Raw genomic sequence first — 12,280 nt, forward strand, 5'->3', positions numbered from 1 at the left:
ACATAATAATTACAGAAAACTCACAAAGCTATGGCTCGACATAAATAAATAATGTCAAAAAATTAACCCGCCCGCCCCATGTAAGGTGTAGGTAGGGATTTTGTGAATCGTTGCGTGTACACCAATCATATCTCTTGTGAAAAACGTTGAGGTACCATGTGAAATCTTTGAATCATAAATGCAGTAGGTACAACTCTGTCAAGAGTAGATAACAAAAATCAGCCCCAACCAATCCCAGGGGACCAGCTCACCCCCCTTGTATACAGGACCTTGTACGAGGGGCCTTTTCCATAACATTATTCTGAATTTTGTCTCCCTTAAAATTAAGTCACGGGGTCCTCTATCTACTACTGGGATTCTACAATAAAGTTATTTGTACGAAATTGGGTTACAAAGTGTGTTGACAAAATTCATGTTATTGATTTCAAATAATTTAAAAACCTGTTCTTGAAATGACTGGTGTAGATGTAATTTTGTCATTCAACTTTGTCAATCCCATTTATAAGTTTAACATAACTCAGGATTATAGGACTCAATTGGTCAACAAAAATATAAATTATAAAATAATGTCATAATTTATTGTGGTTGGCTACTTTTGCTTTGTCAAGAATTTCAATTTTATTTAACCGATAAATCTAAATTATTTTGTAAACTCAATTTTTTCCAAACAAAAAGAATGTATTAACCATTTGAACAAAAAGATGCAGTGTTCAGCCAAAAGAAATTATAATAAATTAATCTATTTGAGATTTTGAATTTGAAAGTCATATCATTGATCGAGTCATTCATATGATTTCAAGAAGTTGACATATTAAGTGAAAAAATTGAATAAGAGTATGTTGGTAAAGGAACAAAACAAAATATTATAAATTGGGAAACAGACCTATATATTTGAGACGAGAAAAAGAAAACTCAACCCATATAATTAGAACGGAAGGAGTATTTATGTAATTATAATTTCGATAGTCGAAGACTTATTTACTCATTTTAAAAGTTACAAACCAACTTACTACCTAAACAATTCGGTGGGACCAAATATTACAATTTCCACAATATTATTGTGTATAAATCTTCACTTCTACTTCAGCACCAATTATCTCCAAAATCTCTCTCTCTCTCTAACACCAACGCGCGCGCAAACAGAGATTCATTTGATATCAATGGAGATGATTCCAAGTTCATCAAATGGGAGCTTCAACAACAAAACAAGGAGAAAAAATGGTTACACCTACACCAGATTATCCACTGGAAACACAATTAGGCTTGGGGCAGGAAGCAAAGAAAAGCGTTCATGGCGGATTAAAATACACCGAAGACTTCGTCTGAAGTTCAGTTCGCCATTGAAATTGTGGTGCAAGTTGAAGAATGCATATATGAACATGATGCTTAGGCTGGCAAGAAATACAGGCTCTGGTATTAACCTTCTGGGTTCGAAAAGAATCCCCAAAGCTCGACAGATTCCAAATGGTTATTCAAGAACTGAATTTGAGAACAGATTGGTGTATGAGATGTACAAAAATATGGTGGCTTCTTATGAGTTGAGTTCCCACAGATAAGCGTGAATAGTGTTTAATTTTATTTATTATTATTATTATTTTCAAAATGACGTATGGTTTGTTTTGTAGAGATTAAATTTAGATTTTTAACGAATTTTGATAAAAGTTGTGAAATGTGTAGTTAAAAAATTGTGATTGTGATATGAAATGAAATGTGCCTGAAGCGGTAGGCCCACTGACCTCTAGCCTCCTATCGTTTGAAATTTGGGAAAATTTCAAAATTAATTGTACTTATGTCAAAAATAAGAAATAAAGTTTAAAATTTCAAAAATCATATATTAATTAAAAAAAATTATGAAATAATTAACTAAAAATGTATTTTACTAACTAAATATATTAAGATCACAATCATACAATTTATGATCATAATTACATATTTATAGGTCACAACTTATTTTTTAATTATATATATCAAATTAATTAGTAACAACTTATTATTTGATTACAAATAAAAAAAATTTATAGATTATAATTTATTCATCGATCACAAAATTTTAAAAAAAATTATAGATCAAAATTTATTTATCGATTATAAATCATAAATTTTATAAGTCACAATTTATTAAATTGTGAGTCAAAATCACATTTTTTGAAGTCAAGTATCATTTACTGATCACAAAATTAACCAATTTATTGGTCAATCAACCAAATAAATGGTCACAAGCACCCTACTCCATCCCATTCCATCCTACGTTCGACCTCTCCCTCGCCTCCACAACCACTACCACCACTAACATCATCACCACTTCACTAGACCACCAACATCACCACCACAATCAACGTCACAACTGTCACCACCCAAACATCACCAAAAAATCAAATCCAAAATAACGTTATCGCACAACCATGTTGCGACTTCGCAACAACCACAAGGCCGCATCATTACCACCACGAGTACCACCAATAGCACCACGAAGTCACCAGGCTGCCAACAACACCACCACCTCGCCGTAGTAGCTAACATCACAACTACCACCAACCAGATACCAAACACTAAATATCAGAGAACGGGATGCTGAAAGAACCAAACACCACGCCAACACCACCAACAAAACGCCGAAAATAAAATCCAAAAATTAGATAATCGGATGAAGACGACGGCTAGGAACTGGATGTTGGAAGAACCAAACACCGGGAGTTCGCAACAGCATCCGAAAGAACTGGGCTGCAATGCCTGACGCTATTTACAGAAGATGAAGACAACAGCTGGAAACGAGCTACCGACTGCTGTGATGTGTGAGATGGAGAGATGGGTATGGAGAGGGTATGTTGATTGCAGTGTGTCTGTGTGTGTGAGAGAGAGAGAGATGGGTACTGAGAGATGTAGTGAGAGAAACGAGAGTGGAGAGTACTCAGGGTGTGTGATAAATTTTGGTGGTAATATTAAATATTTGAATTAATATCGAATTTTTGTATAAACAAACTTTGCCCTGTTTGAGCCCTATTATTTTTCATTACATTAAATTAAAATTTTCTCTTTCTTATTTTTAATCAGATAATTTTCAATAAAATAATATTACACGTAAATCAAAAATTTTTTAACCACTCATTTTTCAAAAAAATATTATTTATCTCATTATAATTTACAAAGAATGGGGCTCAAACGGCCCTTTTATATCTAATTTTTGAAATTGGATTTTAAAAATTTTGGTTTGACGTAATTACCACTTTATATTTAGGTTTTGCCCCTTTTTTGACTTTCAAATAAAAATGAGCTCATATAAGCATTGTTTTAAAAAGTGCGTTTAGAAGTCATTCGGACTTCATGTTTACGCGAAGCTCAATCTTGTCATCAATCCCATACTTTATGGTATTTAACACCTAGGCTTTGGCCTATGCCTACTTAGGCTCGTAGAAAATTTAATCTTGAATTATTGTAAGCATCATTTTTATTGCATAAAGGTTCATCACCTATATTCATTGTTACATTTAGATCCGTAACTTTCATCAGCACATTCGTATTCCTAAACTTTTTATCAACAGTTGTTATTCTTAATTAGCCCCCATTTGAGCCCCATTATTTGGAAATTATAACATTTTGAATAGTGTTTTTTTGAAAAATGAGTGATTGAAAAGAAAAGAAAAGTTTTTGGTTTACGTGTAATATTATTTTATTAAAGATTGTGTGGTTAAAAATAGGAAAGAGAAAATTTTAATTTAATTTAATGAGAAATAATGGGAGTCAAACGGGGGCTTATGACCATGCATGACCAGCCCAAGCATGGAGGCATAGGATTCGGCCAGCCCGATTCGTCCCCTTGCCACCCCTGCACACTTAAAGGTTATTTGTACATTTAGGGCTTTGTCCAGTCCCTTGCTCTTATATTCTCCAACATGTACCTCCATTGAAATCACAAGACACAAGTCCTTACAATCGCATGGTAAGAAAACTCAGCAACAGAAAGTAAAATCTTTTGCAATGCGATCATGGACCATTGCCCGGCCAATATTGGATAGTCCGACTTTGTTTCCTAATCTCACTTAACCTCTTATTGAGAAGTAACATACAACATTCAAGCCAAGAGAGGCTTTGGGATACAAAAATACAATTCTTGCAATGAAGAGAGCCAAAGGGCAAGCTTTCGATGAACAGTTCCTTATTTTTTACAAACTTCATAGAAGTTTTGTTGCAAGACACATCCATATATCAATTTCATACATTTATTGACTGTGTTGAAGAAGAAGAAAAATTAAAAGAGAGTGATCGAGGTACCATCGAAGAGGTTCAAGAATTTCAAGATTTATTTCTGTCTTCTTTCCAAACATTAATTCCAAGTGATGTTGTATCGATTCAATTATGTTTTTATAATTAATATGATACTTGACTAATTGTATAGATGTGAGTATGAAGTCAAACTCTATATTTTGATATTTCATTATATATTTTCGAATTTTGACATTGAATGCACGTGTTTGGTCTTGAATGATTGCTAGAAGTTTAATACATTTTCGATTAATTGATTACTAATTGAATTGTTTGTGATTTCTATTGACATTAGCGAGAATGAATAGAGAATTAGCACTTATTAACAATCATTGTAAAATTCGATATGAGATAAAGATATATCTATATACATTAATTAGTTAGATTAATATATTTAGTTATATATTTTAGGTTGTAAATATAAAATCCATCTAATTTTGTTAATCAAATAAAATTAGATTTAATTTGAAGTATATTAGATACTTAGTACACATGACATGAGGATGATAATTTACTCGCTCTTTATTATTTGACAACAATATTGTGCATTGACGGAATTTTAACAAATAATCTCACCAATCCTTTCAAAAATGTCGAAGTCTAAGCCCTTGTTTGAACCTCATTTTGAGCGAAAGAATGTATTTTGAATAGTAAATTGATGAAGAACGTGTGGTTAAAAATTAAGGAAAATTTTTGAATTTACGTGTAATATTATTTTATTAAAAAATGTAGGTTTGAAAATGAGTTTTAAAAAAAATGAATTTTTAGAAGAATAGGGCTCTAACGGCTAGGGAAAAGGTGGAATTGTCTTATGATCAAGCAAGTGGTAAATAAGATACAATTTTTGTGCCACAGTCAAGAAAGTTCTCCAAATTCAAATTAATAATTGGGCCAACCAGTCCAGAATTTTGGATCAAACATGCTGGTGTCGCAGCTCCTGTTCAGTAAGAGAGTGGCGGAAATGGCACCGGTGACCGTACGGGCAAATCTTTCCGGCGAGTACTATGCGGCAGACATCAGTCTTGTAGCGCTGGTGCCTTATCACCGGCCGCAGCTCATTGATTCCATGCGCGAATTGGCAGTTCTCTCCGTAAGAACACGTACCAGTCTCTTGCCATTTGCTGCATAGTTCCGTTTTAATCATTCCCTGATCGTGCGCTTCAAATTCCAAGGATTCTTTTTCCCCTTCGTCCTCTCCGGCTCCTACGCGCCCCCTTTGCTGCACCTACATATGTATGATCAAAAAGCACATAAAACAATAAGAATTTGGAATGTGCTAAGAAATGATAGCGAGTTCACGCACCGATGCAGGACGGCATTGGCCTACGAGTTCATGGCGAGTCGAGTTGTGACTTGGGATATTCATCTTGAGAAAACCACTGGAACGCACTGAGATGCTCTTCGGAAGTGAAATTCGTTCCGTATTCCTCCTTTCGAGTCGGTTTTGTTGACGGTGAGATTGAGGAGCTGCGATAGTGGTGGAGGGATTCAGTTCGGAGATTAGGAGACTGAGGCGATGGGCGATCTCAGCATTGGAGAGGCGGATTGCGTCGTTCTCGCGGCGGAGAGAGTCGCCTTCATCGATGAACTCCTGGAGCTTGGCGAGGCAGACGGTGTAGCTGTTGTAGAGCTGCTGGTATTCCAAAATGCAACTCGCATCCCGGAGGCGCCGCTCTGTGGCGACGGAGTCACCGTCATCAAACGACGTACTGTCGGAGGGAGAGTGCGGTGAGTAGTTTTGCGGGAAAAGTGTGGAGTAGAAGGAAGAATTAATGGAGTTCAGATAGTTCAAAGATGCAGGCGAGAGGAATGGATTATTTGCACCGGAGGCGGCGTTGGTAGATTTCTCGGCGGAAGAGGTAGCGGAGCTGGTGGTGAGATCATCATATGTAGAATTAATCTCGTTCTGCATTTCACTATAAATTCAGAAAATCAATAAATAAATTACAAATTTCCCAAATTAAGCACAATCCATTTCACTAGAAATTGATAAGAAATAAATCATAAACTAACGAAACACGAATTTCCCAAACACAATAATCAAATCAAATGACTGATTATCAGATTTAGTAATTAATATCACCTGAATCTTGAAGAGACTAATGGATTTGTGCTCTTCAGATTGAGAGTTGAATGGAAGCCGGGGAATTATAAAGGCTTGAAATTTTGGATCCAGTGCATCTCGGCCCACAGAAGATACAAACGTTCGAGCAAACCTATCCGTTGATCAATATGATAAAGTTATTGATTGATTGATTTGAATAAATTGCCAACTAGTGGTTAGTTAAAAGGATTTTTTTGGTCTTTGAGAAATTACTTCTCTAGCATGCTGATTTTTCAAGTTGATCCTCGACGTTTAACAAGTAACAATTTAATCATCGATTTTCATTTTTATTACTAAATTTGTCATTAGTAACTAATATTTGGCAATGAACAACTATCGTAAACTCGAAAGTGTCATTGTTTTTAATATGGTTACTCTGCAAGTCTGTGACAAAACTCGTGTGCACATATAAAATTGAAGCAAATACTCTTTAAGCTCATTTTTCTTACAATTTTCTAAAATTTTCAAAATTTATTTTCAACCAGACACTCATCAAATAAAATAATTTTGCACATAAATTCATAAACTTTTCTTACTTTTTAACCAAACATTATCCAAAAATCACTTCTCATAAAATTTATTCTCAAAAAAATTCTACCAATAGAGAGAATTACAACATTATGTATGATAAAGAGTAATGTTATTTATCGCCACATATTAGGTGACTAATTTAATTTTACCTTTCAATAAACCTATTATCTAATGCCACTTAGGCTAAGATTATAATTCTAGTGAAACTACATATCATTATTCGTAGACAAAAGTTTACGATCGAAACACGTGTATTCTTCTTAATTGGCTATAAGCCCTAAATTAACGTGACATGCAAGAATGTAAGGTGGTTGTCGAAGGTGATGATGAGGTGAATTAAGAAATGCTTTCTTTACTATTTTAAGTAAGCTTCTAATCATAATTGGTTGCTTCTATATTACAACTTTAACTAATATTCTTTTGGCAACAAACCCACCACGGACAACCCACCTAAGTGAAAAGAAATATTTTTCTTTGATAGTTACTTTAAAAAAGAGAAAACAATGGGAATTGAACCATAATTATTAATATTGTCTTCCTTTAGTTCCTTTCATGGAATTATACTTCAAACCTCCTCTCCCCTTGCATGCATTTGTTGATTCACTTTCCCCAATAATTGGAATGGCAAAAAAACTCGTTCAACCCGATACTCGTGGGGCCCGTCTTGAATGGGGCGGGGATTACCCTCCTAATCGGTAACTGGGATGAGTACGACGCGAGGGTCATTGTTACGAAGCGGATATAGGGCGGATACGAAAAATATAGTTCCCACCCCGTTTAAAGTTAATTTCAAATTTAAGTTTTGTCCAACAAAAATAATAAATTTATCATCATTTTTAAAGAGAACATAAATTGTTTTTAACAAATTGGTAAAAAACAATAAATGAGACAAGACCTGTCCCGCCACGATCCCGTCGCGAACCCGCCCCATCCCGCTTTAATCAGGTATAAGTATGAGATATGATAACAAAAATACCTGACGGGACGAGGATCGGAATGATTGAACCGTCCCATACCCGCCCCTTGCCATCCCTACCCAATAATGAGAATTTATTGCACATATTGTATGGCCGCACTATATCAATTTTTAATTTTTCGAATTACAATTCACTCCGAAAAGCGGCCTTAAACTTATATAAGATACCAAAAAGAGGTGTCCACTGTCCCCACTCTGTCTTATCCAATCGGGGATTTCTTAAAATGAATATTTATCTTTTTATACCAAAATGAGATACAAAATGAAGAATTAGAAACTTAAAAACTTAATTAAGATTGAAGCTGCCAAAAATCACGAACTAAATTAGAAAATGACCATGAGCAGGATGAAGAACAAAGTTTCCAATTATATTTGAAAAGTAAAAAAATAAAAAAATACTCCAAGGTTTGTTCTCGTCGCCTCTTTGATGCTCTAAGTCAACAAATGCAAAGCATCAAACACACGAGATAATACATGGCATTTTTCATCATTACTTTTGAATGTCCAGCCACGTATGACTCACTAACATGAGCATCCAAAGATAATAACACAATCTATTTTTGTTTTTATGCCTAAAATAAATACTTTATTTTTGACAGTACGTATAATCTCAATAAGTAACAATTGAAATAAAATTGATCATTGTTTGGTTACTTGACAAATAAAATTTAATTCTCAATGAATGGCATGGATAATCTTCCACTGTTCCACATTATTAAGTAGACTAGTTTGTTTCTCGACACTTCATTCTTTCAATTGATCAGCTCATTCCGGCCTGGAATTTTATCTGCAAGTGCCCTTTTTCTGGCTTTCATTGCCTGTAGTATATATCCACAGATGAGAGTAATCAAGTCATCTGCTGGTTTAACTCTTTAACTACCTGATATAAATTTTCTTCGATAAATGGAAATTCGTAATGCTAACCTGATCCTCCCAATTCGTGAGGCCAGTTATAAGAGAAAGCGTGATAGATTGAACAGTTGCTCCAGCTACTACTCCACTCCAAAGCCCTTTCCCCTTCAAGTGCAAGACAAATCCCAGTACTAAAGCTACTGGGATCCCAACCAGGTAATACGCCCCGAGATTGACATAGGCACCGATATGCTGCCACCCGCTACCTCTAGCTACTCCTGTTGAAACCAAGAAAATATCTTGATATAAAGAAAAAATAGAATCAAAAGTTCTGAAAATAACAAATTTTTATGATGGATACATCACCAGAAAGTACTGCCTGCAAGCTATCAACGATAATCGACATGCAAAGGAAAGGAACCATTTCTTTGACATAAAAGACAACTTCCTTTTCATCGCTGAATGCATATCCCAGTACATGTCGTGAAATGAAAATAGCAGTGCTTGCTATAACAATCTCTGCAATGGAGAGAACCAGCACAGCATAGAGAGCAATTTTCGCAGCACGTGGTTTCCCCGCTCCCAGTTCATTAGAAACCAAAGTGCTACATAGATGATCATGATTTTCATATCAGTGTTATGACATGATCAATATTACTCCGACAGTAAAAAGTCGGAGAGATATTATACATATTTCTTCACTTGGGAATACATATTAGAGACCGTTTGGCACGACTTTTGAAAACTCAAAAGTTGCTTCTAATGTTAAGAAGCTGCTTTGGAATATATTTTGATAATTTTTTGGAAGTTCTTTGTCTGGCTAGAAGAACTTTTAGCTTCCTTAGAAAGCTCTTCTACGAAAAACAAAAGTCTTGCCAAACGGGCCCTTAGTATATTGAACAAGAGCAGACCTTGCAGCGGCCCCAAAAGAATACGGTATGTGATAGTGCAACGAAGTAATCGTAAAGCTGCATCCAAAGTTTAGCAACCAACGTGAAATTTCAATAGAAGTTTAGTGCCAACAGATGTATTTAACTGTATAATCAAAAAAGAAGAACTATAATAAGCATACCAGGAAGATAGAACCGAAGTTTCTAGCTGCGGATTTGGCAACAATCCTGAAAGCAATATGACTAGCTCAAACGACCACCACTCGAGGCTGTAAACATTAGCAATGGATGACAATGTTATATCTCGGGAATTAAAAATAAATAAAAAGGTGTGTAGAATCCTAGAAAACAAGAGAAAATGTCTTACCAAACCATCACAGCAGAGGGTATAGCAAAACGAAAGAACTCCCTCATAGTTCGGAAGACATCCCTTGAGAATGAAACACGTGTTTTCTCACAGGTCGGAGAATATTTCACAAAAAGCATGAGCAAAATTACATTAAACCAATATGATATACCAATGGAAAGCGCCGCTCCAGCATTTCCTAGATTTAACTTGAAGATAAAAGCCCAACAAAGGGGCAAATGGAAAAGTAGAGATGCAATTGAACTCCAAAGCATTGGAAGTATCAAACTTTGAGTCTGCAAGTAACGAACCAAAGACTGAAGAATGGCATAAGGAAATAGTGTAGGAATAAGCCAAATTGCAAATTTTCCGGCTTCTAATGAGATCGAAGGGTCTTGGCCTATCAATATTAACAGCTTATCTGTGTAGATCCACAAAAGGGATACAGGTAAACACGCCACAAAGAGACATAAAATAGCACCATATGTAAAAGTTCCAACTCTTTGATATTGCTGTGCTCCATATGCCTGTCCACAGAGAGTTTCCAATGCGCTAGACATTCCAAACTGCTAAGCAGATTCGAAATTTGATTAGACGAGCAGATTTAGATGAATGCATGACCATTTAACGTATAATATCAAACAGCACATCCACAAACTAAATAATTGTTTTCTTCAATTCACATTTAAAAAAATGCTTAATCGATGGCGATCCAAACATATAGTTAGAACATATATTTGGTTTTAGTTTACCAATCCAACATTTCCTACAAGTCGCTTGGTTCATACTACCCTAAATGGATCTGTGCTTATTCTACCCTAAATGGATCTGCGCTTACATGGAAATAGATATTTACACATTGAACAACTTACTACATTAACTACATACCAAGCCTTATTCCTAATAAACTTGGAGTCGACTACATGAATTCTTCTTTGTCATTCTGTTATGTTCATCCCTGGATCTACTGGGTTCTACATATATCAAATCTTGTTATTCAAATTGCACGACTTCCATTCGTTGGCGCCTAAAATTCTACAAACAGTTCTAGGATCATCTCATTTTCCTTCACCAACAGCATGCCCTTTAATGTTTAAGCACTTAATATTAACAAATTCCCATATCAGCAAACAGCTGATAGACATTTCTTTTCCACATTAGGCAAAAAGCTTGAACGAACAATTGGATTCCAAGGTTGGTGTTCTCAAACGATCCATCTTCTGAGTTATGTCAAAGGCTGAAATCCCTTGTCAATTAAAGACAATAACAATACTGAAGATATAAATAAAGGTTGAAGAATAAAAAGTAGATATTACCAGTACACTGAATCCAGTAACATTTGAAAAGGAAGTGGCTATTGATGCACTGGATAGAGATAGTTCACCAAGATGCCCCAACATAAACATCGGTGAAACCCGCAACAAATACTGCGATACTGTCACAATTATCATTGGCAATGCAATGAAATTCACCCTGTTAAGTTCTTTGCCAAAAGTCACCCATTTTGATGCAAATTCTCTTGCTTTTTCCTTGTTTTCTGGCAGCAAAAATGGCTCTTCCGATTCCATCACCCTTCGACACCTGAAATTTATCACTAGGATAAGTTTGTCCAAATTCCAACTATTGCAAGTTTAAGCTATTTCCTTGCAATCCAGAGTCTCTACTGCCATAAAAAAGTTAAAAAAAAAAAAAAGTTTATTTTTTATGTAAAACGAATTTGTTTATTTATACTATTGTTTCTGGTGATATAAATTAAATTAAAATGCAGAAGATAATGGTTTTGGTTGGAGAATGTCGGATCTTATCAGAATCTGTAGTTGGTTTAATTGGATAGAATATGCTGAATTGACACAATTTTCAAGTTAGTGCATATATGAATCACGTAAAAGACAATTCGACAGTACAAGGATAGATTCCCATTTCCCAAAAGGCCGAAGGACGTGGAGCAAACCAAAACAGCTGCAATGTTTGACCACCATCTGGATTTGGTGCGAACTACACTATAAGACTTAAAATTGAACCCAATACATATTTCGTGTACAATTTAAAAAGAAAAAAAAAATCTAGTGAAATGATAATGCACGGTACTTCTTTCGTGTAATAGGACCATAACTCGTGCACTAAATGCAGCCTCCGATGCTACAGTTGCAATTGGAGGATTTAGTATATCATGAGCTATCAAAGATAAATCAGATATTGTTTTCCATTTGTTCACCTGCGTTCGAAAAGATCCATTCTTTTTTTTTTTCCTTCTCGATTTAACACATTAGGAATATGATAACGAACATATCTAGTTAACTCAATAGAATTTTCATTATGCT

At 35.1% G+C, this 12,280-nt stretch overlaps 3 protein-coding genes across 4 annotated transcripts; 1 reads left to right on the forward strand and 2 right to left on the reverse strand.

Annotated features, from left to right (window-relative positions):
* Window positions 1-1,160: 1,160 nt before the first annotated feature.
* On the forward strand, window positions 1,161-1,556 carry LOC111371568. Its single transcript, XM_022993630.1, has one exon. The coding sequence runs from the start codon at window positions 1,161-1,163 to the stop codon at window positions 1,554-1,556; it is 396 nt and encodes a 131-aa protein (XP_022849398.1).
* A 3,492-nt stretch (window positions 1,557-5,048) lies between these two features.
* On the reverse strand, window positions 5,049-6,481 carry LOC111409426 (zinc finger CCCH domain-containing protein 14). Of its 2 annotated transcripts, none has more exons than XM_023039484.1 (3): window positions 6,344-6,481; window positions 5,564-6,176; window positions 5,049-5,479 (listed from the first exon to the last, which is right to left on the reverse strand). In XM_023039484.1, exons 2-3 carry the CDS (start codon window positions 6,170-6,172, stop codon window positions 5,174-5,176), a joined length of 915 nt encoding a protein of 304 aa, XP_022895252.1. In that variant the 5' UTR covers window positions 6,173-6,176; window positions 6,344-6,481; the 3' UTR covers window positions 5,049-5,173. The 2 variants fall into 2 exon arrangements, with proteins under 2 accessions (XP_022895252.1, XP_022895246.1); XM_023039478.1 differs by having other exon boundaries at window positions 5,049-5,485.
* Window positions 6,482-8,476: 1,995 nt separating this feature from the next.
* Window positions 8,477-11,756, reverse strand: LOC111409438 (protein DETOXIFICATION 14-like). Its single transcript, XM_023039490.1, has 7 exons — window positions 11,276-11,756; window positions 9,981-10,525; window positions 9,796-9,882; window positions 9,635-9,691; window positions 9,090-9,328; window positions 8,796-9,001; window positions 8,477-8,689 (listed from the first exon to the last, which is right to left on the reverse strand). The coding sequence occupies exons 1-7, from the start codon at window positions 11,525-11,527 to the stop codon at window positions 8,624-8,626; spliced, it is 1,452 nt and encodes a 483-aa protein (XP_022895258.1). The 5' UTR covers window positions 11,528-11,756; the 3' UTR covers window positions 8,477-8,623.
* Window positions 11,757-12,280: the final 524 nt, after the last annotated feature.

Source organism: Olea europaea, chromosome 2 (assembly GCF_002742605.1).
Source record: "Olea europaea var. sylvestris chromosome 2, O_europaea_v1, whole genome shotgun sequence".
NCBI lineage: Eukaryota > Viridiplantae > Streptophyta > Magnoliopsida > Lamiales > Oleaceae > Olea > Olea europaea.